Below are 22757 nucleotides of genomic sequence, written 5' to 3' on the forward strand. Positions count from 1 at the left end.
AAGCAATCTCTAGCGAGTGAGATGGAAAGCAAAATAGAATTACTCTGACTGTTACAATACACGTTACTTTTTACTTTTTTAATATTTAGAAGAAAATAACTATAATCAGCATGCACAGAAGAAAATAAATCAGTGAAGAACAGAAAGTATAAAATATGTATCCATCTATACATCTAATATGCATCTAATACTCATGCCCACACATACCCACCAATCAGTATTTATTTCTGGTAATCTATGCTTGTCAATTAAAAATACTTTTGATTCTGTTACAACTCATACATCTAAATCAAAGACTGAAGTATTTGATTTAAGTATTTCACTGAAACTGCTATGCCATTAATGTATTTTACATGGGGATATGATCATGGCAAGATAAATATGTCAGGTAACCATTATTAAACATTCCTCAGTCCAAAAGGGGTTCCTTCCTTTCATAAGTATCTCAATTTCAGAAAAGTATCAATTTGGGGGCAAGTGAATCATCACAACAATACTGTTTCATACTTCTACATCTGCAGACATGTGCTAAGGATGGTTTGGATGGTAGCAATGATTCAGTAACAGACTGAGACAGACCGGAACCTGTCAGACAGCTATCCCGATTGTGACCAGCTGCATCTCAAAGAAAGTTCGATAAACACTTAGACACATGCAGACATGCTGAAGACAAAAATAAATTGAGTACAAGATCATCAAGTGATAAGGAGCTAAACAAATTGAACATGTCTATGTCTGGCATTTGTCCAGAATGGCATTGTCACAGTAGACATAATGAACTTTAAAGCTTTCAAAAAAATGTGTTGTCTGTTCTTATACTGTTCAGATAGTCATTGCATCAGGACAGGTCATACAACCTATGTAGACTAGAAATGCTTTGTGCCAATTTTACTAAACTACTGTAATATAATATTAATTTATTTTAATAAGAATAAGAAAATGTCTCATGTTGTAACTCTAATAAAAATAATTTGAGCTGTGGCTAACATCCCACAATGACTTATTAAATCTCTCTGAATGTCTAGTTTTAATTTTCAGGATTGTCAAACACTTGCCATACAAATTCATATTGAGCCCCTTTGGGTTCCCTGATGAAAGTAATTTAGGCTCACACACTTGCCTTGGCACACAATGGACTTTTGCACTAGCTTAACTAGTTAGTTGGAGTCCACTCTCACTCTTGGATCTTTATGACCAGTGAATAAACAGAACAGACAGTTACAATTTGCCCGTCAATTAAAACCCTGCTGGTTGTCACCTCATTTCAAGGCTTCACACAGTCTGACTAATCCTCAGTTGGACGCACTGTATGTGAGAATAATAATGATATTACTTAATCCACATTTGCCTGATTATACATATTAGCATACATAGAACAAACTCTTGGCTGTCATTCGCGTCTGTATACTTTTTTGTAAATAAAATAAACAGTGACATGAACTGACCCTGGAAATCCTCTACTTTGAGCTGGCATTCATTATACTGAAATGGTGCATTTCTCATTTTCGATAATGGACGATAAATACATGAGAGATGGGTTCAGGGGTTTTACCAGTAACAGATCGTCTCCGGCTGCGAGCGGCTCCACACCCTGTGCAAGCAGAGAATTTGGACCAGCTGGTAAAGGTACAGTCATCTCTGCAGGGCACCCGGCACTCCCGGATCTGAGAGGGCATGGCGCCAGCCCACTGCAGGCACTCGGAGACATCTGCAACTTCATCTTCATCCTTCACGCATGCGACACCTGCGGGGAAATATTAAGAGAAAGGCTTCTGTTTTATGCAACGGAAATGAAACTTTAGTGTTGGCAATGAATTCAACAGCCTTCCCTAGATGCTTGTCAAGTCAACATGCAATTCACAAAGATGAGGCATTTTAGGTCACGATAATTAAAATGTACCTACTTTCATGTTGCCAGACAGAAGTAACAGAGTAATTATCAAACCATTCATCAGAAAAAATGGACTACTGTAGTCCGTTCACTCAGTGTTGGAAAGGTGTAACATTAAAAAGATATGTAAATCTCCATCAGATAGATGGAGAAGATATAATGCAAAAATCCAGATAAAAATCTAAGTCTGATTCATTAATTTAGTTTTGTTTTTAGTTTTTTGGGTTCTTTTTATCACCATCTATACTTATATATTCACTGGCATTTAAAACACTGATACATTACAAATGCTAAAAGCTATTTTGTTTCATTAGTGTTTTTTACACTAGCTTTCCTAGCAGCCAAACATTTTCTGTCAGGATTTAAATAATCATCACTATTACCACTTGTAAATACATAACTTAAAAATGCCATGTCTGAAGTAAGGGTCACATCAAAGTCAGTACAGCACCATTTTTAACAATGCATTTTAAGTCTATTTAATTTAGAACCCTTAAAAGGTATCTGCATTTTCTTCTGCTTTCAATATGTAGTGCAAAGGCTGTGGCTCTTTACAAATAAATGACAGACTTTATGATTGCCAGAGCCAGTTGTTACCTTCTCAAGAAAGGATGCAATCATCCATGCCATAAGCAGCCGCATGTTTCGGATTGCAGTGGAATTGTGGATGCTGATTCTAATTGCAACCTTAATTTGCCACTCTGCTGTAAATGGATGAGATGTTTTGAAAAACAACTATTTCCCTTGCCAAGGGAGTCAAAGGAGAGACTAATCATCGGTGAGAAGAATTTTGCATATTTGTTTGTGGCAGATATTTTGTTTCAGTGCTTGTTGTTTAATGTATATTGCTAAAATGTTATAATAAAAATAATATGAATTGTGCAAGTATGTGCTAGCATAATACATTAAGTGCATATGTTATGTCTTGTAGCATTAGGTTCCAGGTTGATCTCAAATGTGTAAAAATATAAAAACAGCGTTTTTTTACCTTTACAAAACCTTTAGAAATCCTATTCTCAACTCTGTTTCTTGGCCAGCTAATTAGTCAGACCATATCAAAGTAGAAAACAAATGTCTTTGTAATGTGTGGCAGAATTAGTTTTAATCTCATTCTCGTCAAATTGTCATCAGGGTTCTCCTCATTGAATATAATTTATTATACCTAACATAGCACAAAACTGAATCATTTCATAAGCGTGAGAAAACATATCTTTGCTAGATTTACTTTTCAAATATAAAAGATGTATTCTTGTATTTTCTTTTTATTAGAGCATTAACAAACAGCATGCAAAACAGATGTCTGGTACAATCACCGAACAAATGTGTTCTGTTAATGGCCAAGCATCTCTTACAACATGATGTTAAAACTCCCTGAGACATCTCAAGATGTAGTAATCATATTTATGGACTATTATTGGATCATTAAACCTATTGCTATTGTTTGTTAATGTACCACTGCTCTGTGTACATGATCCTGAATACTGACAATAAACCCTAACAATAATATGTCAGTTTAGCAATTCAAATTTACATCCAATAATCTTTTTTTTTTTAATATAATTTCTTCAAAAGGTTTTTCAGAACCGTTCACAGAAATGGGTTTCTTGCAAAATATGACAGAAAATAGAAGCAAATACCTTACAGAAAATATCTTCTCAGGGACTTCAATAGAATATCAATACTCCTTTGTAAATAATCTAGGTCAAACATTACTAGCAATTATTGCAGCAATGGAGAATTAAAATGCATTTATTTGTATTTATTCATCAGCTGCTTTTACCCAAAGTAACTTACAGCCACTAAGCTTTGAAGTATGTATCAGACTCTGCTGCCGTAGTTACTTACAAAAAGGCCTTAAAATCTTAAAACGACAACTATCTCAGTTGTAAAGAGTAAAGTATCTATGTTTCTAAGTTCATATTAGCAACTGTTAGCACTTATCGTCTTATGATGATACCTGGTTGTTATAATATGCCTTGAAATGTTATAAAAGAATACATATTCTGGGACTCATTTTTAATCATTACGTAAAAAATATCTGGAATATAAAATTCCACTTTTGAGAGGATACGAGTATAGATTCAAGAATATAGTGTACACTAGTGTAAACGCAACAATAATTGGTCTCCTCATTATCTTCTTTTTTTTTAAGGCTGCCTACTTGGAATGCATATCACATTTGTATTTCGTTTTTCAATCATGAAATTTTCTGAAATCCAATTAAACAGTCTTGAATGTATTTCAGGTCTAGGTTAAGATGACGGAATGACTGCATATGAAAGAAGAAAATGGTTCTGTGAATGTACTAGTATGGAAGTTGCTTTTTCATAAATATATATAATTTGTTTAATCTCACAAGGAAAAACATAGTTATCATTGATTCTGTGGATATAATGTTACCCTTGGGAGGGCTAACATGTCACAACAACCACTGAGTGTGTGCTAAATCATTGATAAAAATACATTATTTTACATACCTGATGAATGTGTTAAATTTAGAAGTTTCATCCTTTAGCAAAATGTTACTTTTATACTTTTTAGAAATCAATAGAACCAAAGCAACAAATTTACTAAGATACTCACAAGACAATATTTTAATGAGTTTTAAAAGACAACATAGGATCTATTTCAATACATTATATATACCAATCAGTTATACAGCTAACCAAGCAGAAAAAGCAGTTGATGTGTGACCTATATTGTAAGTAACTTTATAATTTAATTATATAATTTTGTCATAAAAAATAATAATAAATAATAATAATGTAAAAAAAAACAAAAAAAAAAAAAAACACCTGTATAATATAGACCTGTTGTATTTAAAACAAAATCTGGGGCAAAGAATAAATATGGCTTGGGTACTTTTGGGTTTCCTCTGCCAAAAGACCTTCACTATGTCTAATATATATGCCATTTAAAGACTATTATTTCACATTACAGCATGCCTACATCAAAGATTAATGGTATTAAAGATATTTTACAATAAAACTCGATAACCTTGGTGGTAAGAATGGAAATGTGTCAAAATGTAACTACAGGCTTCGTTTAAATTCAATGTTAATCAGAAGACAAAATTCTTCTTCGAGGCACTATTATGCAAAGGGAAATGAATTTCTTGAGATGAAATAATTCTAACTGATTATGATTTCATCATGAGGAAAAAGTATGTCCTTAAAAAATAGTAGACATCTGTTATGGCACTCGATCCTCACGAGAGTACACGCATTTAAACGGTAACACAGTGGTCATTTTTATGCGACTGTTGTGGCTTGGTGGACTTACCTTTTTCTGCTAGATGCAACAGCATATGTATTTTAGCCTTCTAACTGTAACTCCCCATTTAAATATATTGAACAACTACGCATTCAACAGCTGTCTAATTTGAGCTCTCTAAGGTTTATGTGTCTCTACCCAGCAAACCTCACAGCTCCCAGAAGTCATATGTGTTCCATTCTAAGGGCTCTCAGATTCCAGAAGAAAACATCCCCATGTTTCAGACAGCCAGTTCTAATCCTACAACGAATGCTATGGTAGTGCTATAAATTAAACATTTAGTGTCTTGAAAGGTTTTCATTGAATGATTGATTGATTGATGACGAATATAAAAAAAACAGGATAGGAGTATATTAAACTGCCTGCACGCTAGGTTCGGCCTCCAAGGAGTGGACAGTAATGCGTTCAACCTTTCATATTGGTGCATCTCATTCTTGTGTACAGGGTCATCCATGGCATCACATTTCACTCTTTTGCTTCATGATTGTGGAACTACATTTCTGGTGAACTGCTTAATTACATGTCTATGAAATTATCCTTTTTGTTTCCTATTGTTTAAGTCCTTCAGCATGGTGGGCTGCCGCATGAGCACGTATTCTCCAGCGCCAACCTTGATATTCCAGACCTCACACAAAAAAGGGCATCTATACTCCTGCATGAGAACTATGATTTTACACCTATACTATTAATACTATACTGTAGCTTCTAATACCACTTTGCAGTGTAGTCCAATGTTATAAACTGATTGCAAAGAGGGAGATGCATATTTGACTCCATGGGGTTAATTATTTGTAAATAAACTTAGTAAGAGTTATTATTAGAAAGACTTAGATATAGATTATGTGAGTAGGTTATGTACTGTTTGTATTGGTGTGAGTGTGAATAAACTTAACTCTAGTCCTATAGTGCCACACACCCCCAAAAATAGTGCAAAATACTGTCTTTATACAAGCAGAAAAGGGGCTGCTTGAGTGACAAGTACAATGTCCATTTGGCTGCTTTGTAATACAAAACGTGTTCACCAAGGTCCCATGATAATGACATAGCCTCTATCCTTTTAGCTAGTATCCTCTTTCTCAGATAACCAGGGTTGCATTCACAAATTAAATTCAGGAGATTCAATTCTCTGCACTAATTCATTAATTCATTAATTTCCCCCATGTAATAATACAACAATTATTCTTAAAGTAGTCTTTGATGTTGATGTTGTTGATGTTGTAGGTGCTCTGATTGTATAGTATTATTATTGCAATGTTCTTATTTATTACATTATTATTATTATATTTGTATTTATTATGTGTCACGTATCCCTCACCCCCACTCAACAACTCTGTAGGACCTCCCTCCACCCCCCCCGCCCGACAGTCTCCCCCATTTGTAAAACGAAACATACACCACTGATTAGAACGTAATTAGCATTCAGAAACAGTTTACTTGCAATGAATAAACCTGGTGGAGTGAAATATTCAAATGACAGAAAAACCTTCACAATTGTGCAGAAGAGCTGTAAAACTGATGGAATGAATAAATAACATCACTTTAATCCTGACAGCGTATTTCGTGAAACTGTTTTCTCTTGTTTATTTGATGTGTGTAGGTCAGGAAAGGATCGATTAATTAAGAATTAAACTTCAGATAAGTTTGTATCATTCCTTTATGAATACAGCTTTGATATGCTAAGATACATTTGTTTCATGTTATTATTCTCTATTTTTACTTTACATTTTAAATTAAACTTATAATTCATGATGATTGATGATGATTAAAATTGACATGGACTCAATTAACAGGTAGGAAAAAAGGTTTTGAAGTCATACTTATCTGGTATACAAAGTAATGGTTTAGTAGACCTTTTACAGATCTTTATATGGCTACATTAAGGCAAATTGATGAACAGAACAATGTGATGAAGCTGAATAGAAAGATAAAGGACCCAAATAATACAAATAAAACATTTAGTACACAATTTAGAAGGCATTGACCTGGAAGGTGTGGCACATTGTTTTAAAATATGGAAATCACATAATTGCATAATACACAATTAATTACATTCTAAAGCATGATTGATGTATTGAAATTATAACAATATCTCAAAACCTATATTGCATATTAAAATAGATTAATCATATGAATTAATAATAAATCTAGCAGGCATGAGGTGAGGAAACAGTGTTACACTGAGGTGTTGTTGAATGCACTACAACTAGAATCTTTAAATATTTTAGTCTCTCCTCCTTTTATAGTAGTATTAATTATTTAGAACTTGAAATATTATCTTGTTTTTTTTCCAGACTGTAAGTGCAAAGCTTATTGAGTGACACATAATACATTATACATATACACTGCCAGGATTTCAATTTAGGAAAACTGACCCTTTTTCTTTTCAGAATAACACATATTTGAAGCTACTAATTATTCTTATGACAGTCATACAAAGATGCCATTACTGTGGTGAAATTATGTAAGCTAGCCTACAGTACAACGTAATTATGTTTGTACATACATACATACATACATACATGAATTTATTTGAGTTTTACCTAAAAGGTAAGTCAATAAAAAACACATTAAACTATCAGCTGGTAGTATGGGTCATTATAGCCATTCTGGTGTATTTGTGAAGTACTATCAATCTGAGAATTGGAAAGAGAAAATCGCTTCTTGTCTTTTCCCAGAGGTACAGATAAGTTTAATTTGGTCAAGCCCTAAGAAGTGATAATGCACTGAATATCGATTTTAGATGAATAACCTGTTAATTTCTTATTTTAAATATATGTACCAATTATAAAAGCAATATGGATTTTCCTTTGTAAACTGTGGCATGGCATCGTAACACTGGCTGCAGTGACATTTTGATTTGAACAGGCTGTTATCCCTCTTTTAGTGCAATTATTTTTTTCTTTTCCATTGCCACAGAAACATACTCCTTTATATTATCCATTTCTGAATCATTAACATTTTATTCTTATCTAAAAATGTGACAGGGATCATCTTTAATAATGCAGTTACTTGGAAAGGTGACAGTGTTTGCTGACTGCACAAAAGGACACTGCAGGGGAACTACTTCTCTGTAAAGGAGCTAATGAAACTTTTTTTTTTAATAAGCCTTTTTCAATACTCATTAATTCTACAGCAAAATTCTATGCAGCATTCATTGCCTTGTTTTTTTTTCTTTTGACTAGCTCTGGGTTTCTGAGATTAGAATTAAATAATTTGTTTTAACTAAAAGACTTATCATTTTCTTATCATTTTTCTACCCCTTCATGGTCTTTCTTTCGAACACATCATTCTAAACCTGATATAAATATATTTGTCTCTAAAACTGCCTTTAATTTGTTACATTTGCAAAAGTACAGATATATTTAGATGAACTCTGTTGAAGATTAAAATGTAATTAATTCCTTGGTCTGGATTACAGAGAAGTACTGCTAAACCTCTTAGTAAAGGTACAGTTTACAGTGCAGCACATACCAACTATTTGATTGGGTACTCCTCTCCAGTAGTATAGTCTCAAACTATGGTGAGATAAAACCCCTTTTCAACATAATAAAGGTTTAAAAAGCTAAAAAAAAAAAGCTCTGTTAATTTTTCATATTTTATTGATATTGATATATATTAAACACCTAGACAAAACAGACATTTTAGAAGCAGATTTCTAAAGCATATAAAGTACTCAATATAATTTATGTTCAGTGTCCAAACATGCCTAATTTAAGGAAGAGGATATTAAGGGATATACAAAGCTGTGAAATGTGAGTTAAAAAATAGATACAACAATCAGATGGTAATCTTCTAAACATCTTACTCTCATTGGTGACCAACAGGGATTAATACGAAAAAAAATAAAAAAATAAACTGCCACTCAAATGATTATGGCTCTTTTGTAGGTAATGTGCCTGAAGCTTAGATTTTCTTTATTCTTTGGGAATATGTGGCAGATTTTTTTTTTTCTGGATTAGCTTTCTTTATGTTGCTTTTACAATTAATAGTATAATCATATTTTAAGATTGTTGTCTAAATTAGGTTAATGCAGACTATTTATTTTGGTTTAGACCTCCAGGCCACTAGGGGCATATGTTGAAAATATAAATGTATTTTAAATTTGACTTGTCTCAGATACAAGTGGAAGCCAAAAACATGGCCAAACATACACACAAATGAAAATTCTTTATACAAGGAAGACAAAGTAATATCAGGCCTGGGAACGCATACTTAAGAGTATGCAAAGAAAACCCCATCACAAAGCATGCCTCTCTGGGCCTGAGTGGCACAGCTCCACACAAGTGACAAACCTGTCCCACCTGTGCAAAGTGCTGGTAGCAGTAGTTGATGGTAGCAGAAAAATGAAAATGTAACATGCTCATGAACACAATGACAATGACTGACTTTAACTGGCACACTTCAGGTGAAATCTAATTATGCCTAACTTTGCATGTTAATTTTGAGCATTATACATTGTTTTATAGATAATCAATCTATACATAAAGTAAAGCCTACTATAATCATACACATCAAATCATAGTTTTCTTTGAATTGGGGGGAGGAGGCTGGTATTCATTGCTCTGTAATCATCTCAATACCTTCCACCAGATTATCATCTTAATTTAGGTCTACTATTTTTTAGTGAGATAAATCCATCAAAGTCAGTTTCACAGAAAACAGGAATTACACTGCATTAGCCATGGTTTTCAGTTTATAATTTTACATCACTGGCTTTACTGCCTTACCAATCAATTTCTTTGACAACCATGTCCATTTGTGCTAGGAAAGGATAGACCATTTGTACAGCACACTAATTAATCACTAATGACACACACTTACCGTACACAAACAGGCTCCATTTCCCTCATTATCATTTCAAACATTTATTGCAAATTGATGCAGTTACAGCCTACTTTGTCAACTTGAAATCTACAAGGGATCTGAAATCCCAGCAAGCATTATTACAAGTTTTTTATCAAGAATGCAAATGTCCAATCCCAAGATGATTGTCTGGGAAATATATAATTTCAAATTCAATCCATTCCTTCAATCTTCTATGCACCATTAGATATATAGTGTTTTATTAGTCAAGTACACAGGCTAGATCTACTCAATGTTAGACAGCTCCATCAGTGTTATTGTAACTTTTTATTTGAATCTATTAAGTATTTATTAACAAGCTGTTACATTGACCAGATAACTGACTGGATGCAGATAACTCTGTGCCTCAGGTACGCACGATTACTGATTTCGGTATTGTATGAAAAACAACTTCAGATCCCTTTTTATTTTGCAGTCCATTCACACTTGCTGGTTCATTTAGTGCAATTCTGTGCTCCTCATCTTGCCCTACACTTTTTTGTGGTTTTGCATATGCTGACACAGCATGCCTCTTCAGTAACCACAGTGATAATTTGCATACTGATGCAGAAGAATAAAGTTAAATTCCAGAAACACATTTTCGCTACAGTTACACCAGAAGATCTACGATACATTTTAAACTTAAATATGATAAATATGATTAAAACAACAACATACCATTGTTTTCCTTACATACTTATCTTTTCTGGAAATAAATGGGGTTCTAAACCAGAACTGTACTATCAGCACTGATTTGTTACAGTGCATATCATTTCAGATTATCTTTTGATCTCCCTATATACAGTATTTATGTTTTAGAGATACAACATATGGAACATATAAATCTTGAAGTATTCTATAATATATTAGGGGAATTCTGTAAAAAAATAATGGAGCTTGTGTTTCATTTAATCACAGTGCTGTCTCTGTTTTTTATGAAGCACATAACTCACATTACTTTCATTTGAAAGTCATCAGAATATGAAATGAACTAGGCCACCAGCTCACAATACACAGAAGGTCAAAGCTGTGGATCATGATATACAGCTATTCAAACCACAAGCCTGTTTTTGATAAAAGTTTATATATACACACTTTTGTGGCACAGTGCTGGGCACTCGTTTAGGCTCATCAAGGAGCAAGGGTTATGTTTTGGGTTTTGTATGTCCTTTTGTTTTATTCACTTCCACACTGTATATAATAAACCTACACTTCCTTCACCATACTCCCCTGCATCTGTGTCACTGTTTCAACAGACCCCACCTATAGAGCCCCAGACCAACCCCACGAGGTGTCACTGTGTATATATATAAAAAAATTAATCTGGTTGTGGAAGTATTATTAAAATTCCTATGGATATATTTCCATGATACTTTGAATACCATCACTAAACTATTAACTATCTCACAAGATTGAAAATGTTCTTGTATAATTTATAAACATTGTCATGTTGGATGATTTCTAAATATGGCAAAGCATGTCTCTGAACCAGAGCACTTGAAATCAGCTTGTGGTATAATGAGCCTTTGACAACACTGGCACTGATCTCTAGTGCACAGACTCCTACAGAGATGTCCCACTGCATATAATCTGGTAGCCCGTTTCTGATATAAAATCGCCTGCTTAATGTAAACAAAAGGTTAAAGAGCCATTGGAATATTCCAGAGACAACATCATCAAGCATCACATAGGGCCCTTGGCTCATTGTCATGAGGTTGGATTTGAACTATTGAGTTTAGCATACATGTGTCATTACTGACCCAGACCATACTTTGTGTATTATCTAATTAATTCATTTTTCTGGTAGAATATAGATTCTATCTTCAATATCTACATGTCAGTCAAAAAATATAACATTCCATATTTCAGCTTTGAAGCTTAAAAGGATGGGATATTACAATTAGATAGAGGATGTGAAAGCATAAAAGGGAAACCTTTCCAATTAATAGTTACTTGTATTTGAATTGGAATACCTTGGGATAACAGCTAACTGCATATTTAATCAATAACACCACATGGTCTCATTATGTGCTGCTTTCTCACTTTATCTCAGAGGATTCTCTGCCTTGAAGGTGTCCCAAAAATTACATAGACACTGATACATATTTTCCTTATTAATTAAAGAACTGAACTATTAAAAGCCACCTTTCTGCATTTCTAACACTGGACATTTACAGCAGTAGATCTGTAGCATATCTGAATAAAAAGGCTAATTTAGACCCCATAGATCAAAGTCACAGAAAGACACTTGATGTTGAGCAGCTTCTTACTCAGGCAGATACTCTCCAGTTAAAACACATTCATCATTAGCTAATATTGAGATACAGAGTATTGTGTTTTCCAGTATATATATATACAACACTGCATAGACTGTAAGCTACCAGAACTATAGAAAATAACAAAGATATGGTCTGTTTTGCAGTCCTGTCTGTGGGATGTAAACTCAAATGGTGAAATAATGTGAATTAATTAATGGGACGACTGCTGTGACTAAATCCTTTTCTCAGACTCTTTATTTTATATAATGACAGTATCCAACTGACCAGATCTATTTGAAGCTGACACATTGGTAGCTTCTTTATGTTGCTGTAACTATCTTTTGTCAAATTAAGGGCTTTGTCAAAGTGCTAGTCACCGAGGGTTTGTAAACTTTACTCAACAAAACACAGCTGCCAAAAGTGACAGGATCTATAAAACAGACTGCCGACAACAGTATATAAAACAGTAAATAAAATAAAAAATACTAACAAAGAGAACACTTCACATGAGTTTTTCCAAGAAGACGATAGAATAGTCGATAAAAATGCAGTTTCCTTTTTAGAAAAATGTACCTGTGTGTTTTTAAAACATAAAATTGTACAGTTTGAGAATTGTGATTCAAACTACACATTTACCTTTGTTTCTTCCTCAACCATGAAGACAAGACTCTAAATTTATAGGTATCTATCATACCAATCTTAAAGTGTAGTCTTCTGAGTTTGTTTACACTAAAACTTACCTCTTGTCTCTAAACCTCTTCCACATGACTCACTAGCACCAGTCATGCCTTGTCGGACAGAGTCTGGCACAATTGTGCACTGGTGCCATTTGTGGGTCTTCCATCTGTGGAGACAGACAGAAATCTCTTCAAAACACAGATATATGAACTACACTGTAGTAACATATTAATTACATTGTAAAGAAACTGAAAGAGTTGCAGAATATCCTCTGGTGTTGACAACACATATGCTTACTGTCACTGGCCTCTGTTGTGTTGGTTTTCCTAAACTTCCTAAAACACTTTTTTTTAAAATTTATGCTGTATTTGGGACATGTTTCTTGTTGGATATGTTTTGTTAGACCTTCGACAAGGACAGTATAAATCTGTTTTCTTCCATCTCCTAAATCAAAGTGTGTGTGTGTCACAGGCCATGGGAATTAATATAAAGGCCATCATAATTATGCTGAGCATCACATTTCAGGAAACATACACATTGGTTCAGCAATGTAATGTACTTGGTCACATACTGTTCCAAAACCCTTTAAAGTATTATTTGCAGTGCTAAAAAAAAGAGTGATGGTTGGAGCTTTCCTTTAACTACTTTATTTTCATTTTATTTTAGTCCCTTCAGTTTAGCTGTCTAAGCACTTTTTTCTGACTGCAAGGTACATTTAACTGAGCCTTTGTTGCCATTTAAAAATTCTGGCTTGGCAATGTAATTGATTCTATATATAGAGCAAGTTTAATAAGGACATTTTTTGTGTCATTAAATGCAAGTAATCTTACATGTAAGCTTTTAGAAGTAATTCAATGTTCATATTCTTTGACATATGTATTTACCTGTAGATTGGACAAACAGGAAGAGGTTCACATTCCCTTTCTTCATAAAGAGTATCTGGACAATCTTGTCCTCCATTGGCTGATTTCTGTATTATAATTCTGTATCGTGATTGCTTAGATATTGTTGCATTGGCTGTAAAAACATTTCCAAGATAAATACCAATCTTCAGTAACAAATTAATTCATAAACAACCAATATACAATCATTAATGGAAGATATAATTAGTTATTGGTAACACTTTACAATGAGTCTCCCTAGTTACCATGTATTTACATAGTAATTACTCAATAACTACATCTGTAGTTACTCATATGTACAGTGTAATTATGCATTATTAGTGGGCCATGCCCGGTATAGCTTCAAAGGTAGCCTCCCAGGGGGCATCCTTACCAGACAATTGTATACTTTCAGTGGCTCTCACAAGTATTCAGCCCCCTTGAACTTTTCCACATTTCATTGTGTTACAACATTAGATCAGAATGAATTTAAACAGGTGTTTTTGCCACTGATCAACACAGAAAATGTCCATCATGTGAAAGTGAAAAATATAATCTGCAAATTGTTGTTTGAATGCATGAGTAATCACCCCCTTCAGTCAATATTTGGTAGAGGCACCTTTAGCAGCAATTCCAGCCATGAGTCTATGTGGAAAAGTCTCTACCAGCTTTGCACATCTGGACATAGCAATGTTTACCCATTCTTCATTGCAAAATTGCTCAAGCTCCATCAAGTTGTATGGGGACCTTTGGTGAATAGCAATTTTCAACTCTTTCCACATATTCTCAATTAGATGGAGATCCGGGCTTTGACTGGGCCACTTCTGGACAATGACCTTTTTGTTTTTAAGCCCCTCCAGTGTGGCTTTGGCTGCATGTTTGGATTCATTATTCTGCTGGAAGATGAATATTCACCCAAGTCCCAGGTCTCTTGTAGACTTCAGCAGATTTTCTTGCAGGATTTCTCTGTACTTTGCTGCATCAACTTTGCCCTCTATATTTACAAGGTTTCCAGGCACTGACCCATGCTTCATGGTAGGGATGGTGTTCTCAGGATGATGTGCGGTGTTAGGCTTGTGCCAAACATATCCCACAAAGGGCACTTTTGTGAAGCACCCAGGCTATTGTTGCAGTATGCACAGTGTCTCCCAGCTCAGCCATGGAAGACTGTAACTGCCATAGGCCTTTTGGTATATCCTACCCCTAATTGGTGCTTTTGAAGAACCTTATTCTGGATTTGCTTTGAATATTCCTTCATCTTCATCATGTAGTTTCTGTTAGGAATTGTACTAACCAACTGTGGGACCTCCCAGAGACAGGTGTATTTAACCTGAAATCATGTGACACACCTTATTTGCACAGAGATGGACTCCATTCAACTAATTACATGATTTCTAAAGACAATTGGTTTCACCACAGCTCAATCAGGTGAGTCATAGCAATGGGGGTGATAACTTATGCATTCATTTTTTTATTTTTTTGTTTCATATCTGTAATTAATTTAGAACAATTTGCAGATTATATTTTTCACTTGACTTATGGTCATTTTCTGTGTTGATCAGTGGCAAAAACTCCTGATTAAATCCATTCTGATTTCATGTTGTAACACAATGAAATGTGGAAAAGTCCAAGGGGAGTGAATCATTTTGAGAACCACTGTACATATACCATTAATCATTTTTACACATTAAGTACATTGAAATAATGCATAATTGCACTGTTCTTATGAGTAACTACCTACTATGTAAATACAGTGTAACTGGGAGAGACTTATTATAGTGTTACCAATTTATCAACGTGAACAGTCAAAACTTAAAATAATGTAAAAAAGTAAATTGTATTTAAGAACTGTGTTGTGTCCATTTTTTTATTAAAATGTGTTCCTTTTCTATTTTGGATCTTTACAATTATTTTCTATGAACATTTTATAGTATCTAACATAACTCGTATAATTGCATTTGTCTCTGCAATACTTTTCAAAATCGTGTCTTAATTTAGTTTCTAATGTTTATTTGTAGTGCATCTTTTTTCCATTTTAATTGAATTTAAACGTACAAAATGACTTTCCTCTTTATTTATCAGACTGTAAGGCTCATTGCACAATGTTAATTACTAAACAATGCAAATAAGACAATTAACAGTGCAATCACATCAACAGCAAGTCCAACAAGGTAAAACAAGCCTCCATTAAAGTAAGATGTTATGAATTGCATCAAAAAAGTGATGGATAATAAAATAATACTCTGCTTTCTTAAGCTGAATTTTAGTATAATACCTTATTGTCTTTGTGTTGAACATGAATTTAATAAAAATATAAATATTTTAAAGGTCCCAAACTAAACTGCATATTTGTTACTAAGTCCAATCAAAAAATGTAGCCTAGAGAACAAATACACAGAGATAGTCCACTGCTGTTGACAAATGTACGTATAATACCTTGTTGGCAAGTTGTGGGGCAAGCTGTCCATTCACTGAAAGGTGTCACAATGCAATCCTTTTTGCAGTGTAACAAACAAGGGCGAATTGCATCTGGCCGTGTAGAATCTGGACATCTAGTTTTAACATATAGGAAAAAAGAAACGGCAAAGTTTGAACAGCAGGAAATATAGTCAATCTAATTCAATGTCTTCATCTTCAAGTCAGTATGTAAAGGAAATTTCAACTGAAAAAACATTGCCATGGGTATCCATTCAATGAGACAAACACATGACATGATGTTGTGCACTGCCATGAAATCTCCTGAGAACCTCAATGAAGAAATTAATTAGTTGTTTTGAATTCATATATTAAATAGTGTTAATTTAAATGCTATTTATTTATATTTTGTAATACACCACTAACCTGTTATCAATTCTGATTGTTTAGCTAGTAAACCTCACAGGACAGAAAGATTTTAAATAAAGGTATTCAGCTGTAAATCTCTTCATGTTTTATTGTATTGAGTGATTAAATACACAGTTTCAGTTTGAGATTCCTTTCCATTCTGCTCTTCAACGGATAGTTTGATAAGAGCAAGTATCCCACTGGACCAAGTTTAATCTAATTGGCTTGAAATCTTGTCATTTTAGAATTGATGCCAGGCTATACTTAAAAATAATTATGCTCCTTTCCCTAAATATGAAATGGAGAGATTGCTGCAGAAAACCTCCTGTGGCCCATATATATATATCACATAATCAATTACATGTGGAATATATAGCTTCTTTTTCCATAAGGAATTCAGGGTATGGGTGATTTAGAATGTGATAAGAGCTTTAATGTAATAGATTCCACAATCTGAATTTTAATCTGTCATTGCAGTAACTGATTTGCTAGTCATAATGAAAACTGTATTTATAACCCATGCCTTTTTTGTATTCCCATGTGATCACTACACCTCACTCAGTTAAAATTGAAAAAACAATATGATGATTAATATAAAAAAGAACAAATGACGTTTTTCAATCATGTTATCAATGTTATCTAATTAGAAGATAGCAATAGAAAAAGTCTAAAGAAAGCAGTCAGCACTACAGGGACCATGCATTCATACATGGATGTATTCTCCATTAATGCATTGTGTATTTTCTAGTATTACACAATGAAAAAAAGCACTGGGTCATAACACCTGGAAGGATTTTCTTTCATGTTTGAAGTATGTGGCTTTCCATAAAAAATAAGACCATGAAAGGCTAAGACTATGAAAATTAGAAGATTTTCACATATCTCCAAATCACAGGGATTAATGCTCGTCCAGAAATGTCTTAACTGTAATCCCACTAATACATGGGATTAAGTTGAAGGTGTTCAAAATGTATACAGATATGAAATGAAGAGAAAAAAACAACATTTCATCACGTTTAAATAATATCTGAAAAGCAGATACACTGGAAACTTGGGCAGTTAAGTATCATTTTTTCGCGTGACTCCTAATTTACCTAAGAGATACATTGATTGTTTACGTGGCTACTTGTTTAGCTAAGATATTTTGCACCTGTATTGTAGTAATGACAGTAACTGTCTGTTAGTAAATTAGCAACTGACTTAATGCACTTTGTCCTTAGATTGACATGCAGTTTCTGGAAATCAGAAGCAGTTACATTGTAGGCTGTTATTATTTAGTATTGTTGCAAGCTATTGTTCAGTTTAGCTGCGTGTATCTGGCACTACCCTTGTCTGTATTCAGATTCAAAGCGGCCATTAATTGTACTATTAGCACTCGTGCCTGGGAGGAATTGTGCCATCCAGACAGCCTTGTGTCATTCAACGCAACGTAGGTGTGTACTGTCCTAATTAGCTATAGGTGGAGTATTTAACAGCCCCCAGGTCTTCAGCGCCAGCAGCCTAATTGCCCCCCTTCCGAAGGCCCCATCTCCAAAGGGCAGGGACTCTAGCTGTGGGACTCCAGCGAGAAGAAGACTGCGAGGAGACGCCGCACAGCAGCAGCAAGAAGCCCTGATGATCTCTCAGATTCGTGTCCTGCTCTCTCCTTCCTCTCGCCGTGCATCTGCACACCATTGCTTCCCTAATTCCTCTAACCTCATCTCTCTGCCTCTCCCCTCCTCCTCCCTCCCCTCTACTCCACTCTCTGGAGGCCTGTGGAACTGCCACTCAGCTTCCAACAAGGCCGACTTCATCTCCGCTTTTGCCTCCCGCCACTCTCTGGATTTCCTTGCTCTCACCAAGACATGGATCTCCCCTGAGAACTCAATTACCCCTGCTGCCCTATCCTCTCTGTTTGTCCTGTCCCACTCCCCCCATCTTACTCTGCGGGGAGGAGGAACAGGGCTCCTGCTCTCCCCTTCTCTGTCCCCCCTTTCTCTCCTTTATCATGACTAGCAGCTTTGAATTCCACGCAGTAGAACACACCTCTCCGTCTCACCTCTTCCATCTAGTTCTCTACCATTCTTCCGGTCCACTCACCTCCTTCCTGGATGAACTCGACTTTCTTCTCTCCTCCCTCCCCTCGCTGTCCTCACCTACCATCCTCCTAGGAGACTTCAAAATCCACCTCTCCAACCCCTCCCACTCTGCCGGATTTCTTCCTCTCCACTCCTTTAATTTCTCTCTCTCCCCCTCAACCCCCACTCACAGGGCAGGCCGCCAGCTAGACCTCATCTTCTCTAGAGGCTGCTCCGCTTCAACACTCGCCGTGACACCCATGGACATCTCAGACCACTACTTAATCTCCTTCTCCCTTTCTCTCCCCTCCCTCCCCACCCCTCTGTCACCTTCCGCCGTAATCTCCGCTCCCTCTCCCCCTCCACCCTTGCCTCCACTGCTCTCACTCTCTTACCTTCCATTGACCATTTTTCCCATCTATCTGTCAACTGCGCTACCTCCTCTTTGTTCTCCTCCCTCACCTCCTCCCTTGATTCTCTCTTTCCTCTCATGTCTCATCCTGTCCGTCCCTTCCCTCCTCAGCCTTGGATCTTTTCCGTTCTCCACTCAACCCGATTCCAGTCTGCGTGCCACTGAACAGAAGTGGAAAAGGACCAACCTCCCAGCTGCCCTCGAACTCTACCGCTCTCTACTGTCCACATTCTCCTCCTCACTCACCTCAGCCAAGAAGTTTTACTTCCAATCACTCTTTGAATCCACTGTCAACAACCCCCACAATCTCTACTCCACCTTCTCCTCCCTCTTCACCCACCTCCCCTTCCTCCTCCCTCATCTCTCAATGCAAATGTTTTTGCCTCCTTCTCCTACTCCAAGATCACAGACATCCGCAAGCTCTCCCACCACACTCAAGCCTCCCACCGACCAAGCTTCCTTTTCTTCATTCTCACCTCTCTCGGACTCTGAACTTTCCTCTCTCCTCCTACGTCACAAACCTACAAAGTGTGCCCTGGACCCTCTCCCCACTCGCCTCCTCCAAGCAACTGATCCTGATCTACTCCCCTTCATCTCATCCCTCCTCAACTCCTGGCTGTTTCCCCTCTGCATTTAAACAAGCTGCTGTCATCCCACTCCTCAAGAAACATACCCTTGACCCCACCTCTCCTCAGAACTACCGCCATCTCCGTACTCCCCTTCCTCTCAAAGACCCTCCAGTGGCCGGTCCATTGTCAGCTCTCTGCATTTCTCTCCCATCACTCACTCCTGGATGCTCTGCAATCCGGCTTCCACACAGCTCACTCCACTGAGACTGCTCTCCAGGCAGTCACTGACTCCCTCAGCTGTGCTCGGACGGCCTCCCTCTCCTCAGTCCTCATCCTCCTCCATCTCTCTGCAGCATTTCACACTGTCAATCACTCCATCCTCCTCTCCTGTCTCACTGACCTTGGAATCTCTGGTACTGCTCTCACCTGGTTCTCCTCCTACTTCAACGACCGGACCTATCTAGTGACATGACCAGTCACTGGTCCTCTCCCACCTGGACTACTGCAACTCCCTCCTGGCTGGCCTGCCTGCAACTACTACACGCCCGCTCCAGCTCATCCAGAACTCTGCGGCTCATCTGGTATTCTCTCTGCCCAGATTCGCACATGCTACTCCACTGCTCCGCTCCCTCCACTGGCTCCTAATACCAGCACGTATTCAGTTCAAGTAATTGACCCTCACCTTCCGCTCTCTCGACCACACTGCACCAAGCTACCTTCAGTCCCTCATCTCTCTATACATCCCCTCCAGACCACTGCGGTCTTCTGGTGCCAAAAGACTAACTCTGCTTCATCTCGACTCCCCTTCCTCCAGAGCCCACTCCTTCTCATCCCTGGCCCATAAGTGGTGGAACGACCTTCCCAATGAAGTCAAAAGAGCAGAGTCCTTGACCTCCTTCCAGTGCTTACTCAAAACACATCTGTTCAGACAGTACTTTTAGACAGTAATTATAGTCCTTTACTCTTCTGTAGGATAGCACTTTACAATGTTTTAACATGCTTCTTGCGTTACTTGTACTCATATTATTTTGATTTCCCCTTTGCTCCCTTTCCCGTAGCCCTTGACTGTGACCTAACATCTTGTCCGCACTTAGCTTTTACTATCCAGGATGTAAAACCTCATTTATTATATTCACCTGTGTAAATTGGAATTTGAAAATTGTATTATGCTTTGAAATGTTTTGCAATGCTTTGTAATGTTTGATGACTTGTACCGAACTGTATTTTTGCACTTTGTATTGCGCTTATGTTTTGTAAGTCGCCCTGGATAAGGGCGTCTGCCAAGAAATATATAATAATAATAATAATAATAATAATAATAATAATAATAATAATAATAATAATAATAATAATAATTTTTAAACACATTTTAAAGGTAGCAGATTTCTGGGGACAGTTTTTGTGGTACTAGTTTATTAAATGTCATGTCCTGACTGCTTGTTGTATAATACCCCTTCTTGTAAGCTCTTCTTTTCTATGCATGGTAAGCTGGGGTTAAGCCCTCAAAACTAAAAAGAACATATGTAGTTAAAGATAAATACCTTTACAAAACTGGTCAAAATTGGTCAGATTTCTAGGTGAAGCAGACATTGATTAAACTGCGCAAGTGCTCCATGTTGTAGTCTACGAAGCAGAACGTTAGAGGCATTTGGGAAAAGTCTATGTTGTGTTGGAAGTGCCTGCGGCATTATAGCTGCATGTGGAACTATACAAAGGCTGCTTCTGCAAGGGCTGTAAAAACACAGGCAGGAGTGTTTAGCACGCAATCCCAGAGTGCTGACAAAAAAGTCAATGCTTCACTGCTTTCAATTTAATGAGTATGGAAATATGAAAATATATCAGTGATAGCAGGGTGAGGATGTATGGTTTTCAAGCCTGGCCTTCTGCATCCACTGTCCTGCTTGTTTTTGTTCCAGCTAAGTTTTCAATTACTTAATTGAACCGTTAACTGAAGTCATAATTTGGCTAATCATAGTTTTTCATTATTATATACAGTTGGAGAATAATACAATTATATAAGGCACTTGAGTGCCCAAATTTTTATAAGCTAAACCATTAAAACAATCCTCAAAAATCATCATCAATATAAATTTAAGCAATGTATTAGATCACCAGAAATCATCTGGAAGACAAAACAGCAGGACAGTGGGTCGCCAGGGTTGAAAATCAACAGATTAGGGATGAGAGTTATTGTGCAAGGATTTAGGATTTAGACTTTTGAGTTTAGCGTATAGAGTTAGGTTTTCGGTTAAAATTTAGGATTAAAGTTTATGGTTAGGGTTTATGGTAAGGGTTAGAATTTTGTGTTAGGGTTCAATTCATACCAAATGCACATATGTAAATATAGTCATATATTTTATAATATATATTGTATTTTATGGTAGGTTGATTGAACTCCTGACATGGTTTAAAAACACCTAATTGATGGATAACTAAGGAGTCTAATCTTGTAGCATTCCCCAAATTAACACTCAGTTTGAGCTGAGACATGCACACACTTCCCCTACAATACAAAACTGATGATGATGTGTATACATTTCTAACACAGCGACCATGACCATTTTTAAACAGCCTGCATGCTTTTCATTTGGGGGGCGGGGAAAGTTTTTTCTCGTGAATGCACATCACCACAATGCAGTTCATGATGCTCCATTACTTGATTTCTGCAGACCATTTCATTTCCTTCTGTTGAATTGTTCTGTGTAGATATTATGTGAACTGCCACCTGTTTATCCAGATAATCTAAAACCAAGTAGTAGAGAAGCCATCTTGGAATAGCTTGAATAAAGATGTCATTGACCAACTTAATCCATTCTTTATCTTAATTTCTCCAGTCACACAATTTGGCATAAATTTAAGACCATGTTAGCTTTCTTTCTTAACCCCTATTTTCAGAGCCACCAGTCTTACACACTTAAGGAGATGAACCCAAAAGTGGCTCTGCAACCCATCTCTACTACCCTAGTTCTACCAGGAAGCTAAATCTTGAACAGCACTTATATTTCACACATGCTTGTTGATTGCATATGAATAGTTCACATGTATGGAAGGAAGTTCCTTTTGTTTCCAGCCC

The 22757-nt window shown here is 36.3% G+C and overlaps 1 protein-coding gene across 1 annotated transcript in view; it reads right to left on the reverse strand.

Annotated features, from left to right (window-relative positions):
* The window catches only part of thsd7ba (thrombospondin, type I, domain containing 7Ba), a 110087-nt gene that overhangs the window by 47383 nt on the left and 39947 nt on the right, over positions 1-22757 (reverse strand). Inside the window, exons 9-12 of the mRNA XM_066688515.1 lie at positions 16260-16375; positions 13827-13959; positions 13005-13108; positions 1553-1744 (exon numbers count right to left, since the gene is read on the reverse strand). Of these exons, the coding sequence (XP_066544612.1) occupies positions 1553-1744; positions 13005-13108; positions 13827-13959; positions 16260-16375 (545 nt within the window). The remainder of the gene's footprint in view (positions 1-1552; positions 1745-13004; positions 13109-13826; positions 13960-16259; positions 16376-22757) is intronic.

Source organism: Amia ocellicauda, chromosome 16 (genome assembly GCF_036373705.1).
Source record: "Amia ocellicauda isolate fAmiCal2 chromosome 16, fAmiCal2.hap1, whole genome shotgun sequence".
NCBI lineage: Eukaryota > Metazoa > Chordata > Actinopteri > Amiiformes > Amiidae > Amia > Amia ocellicauda.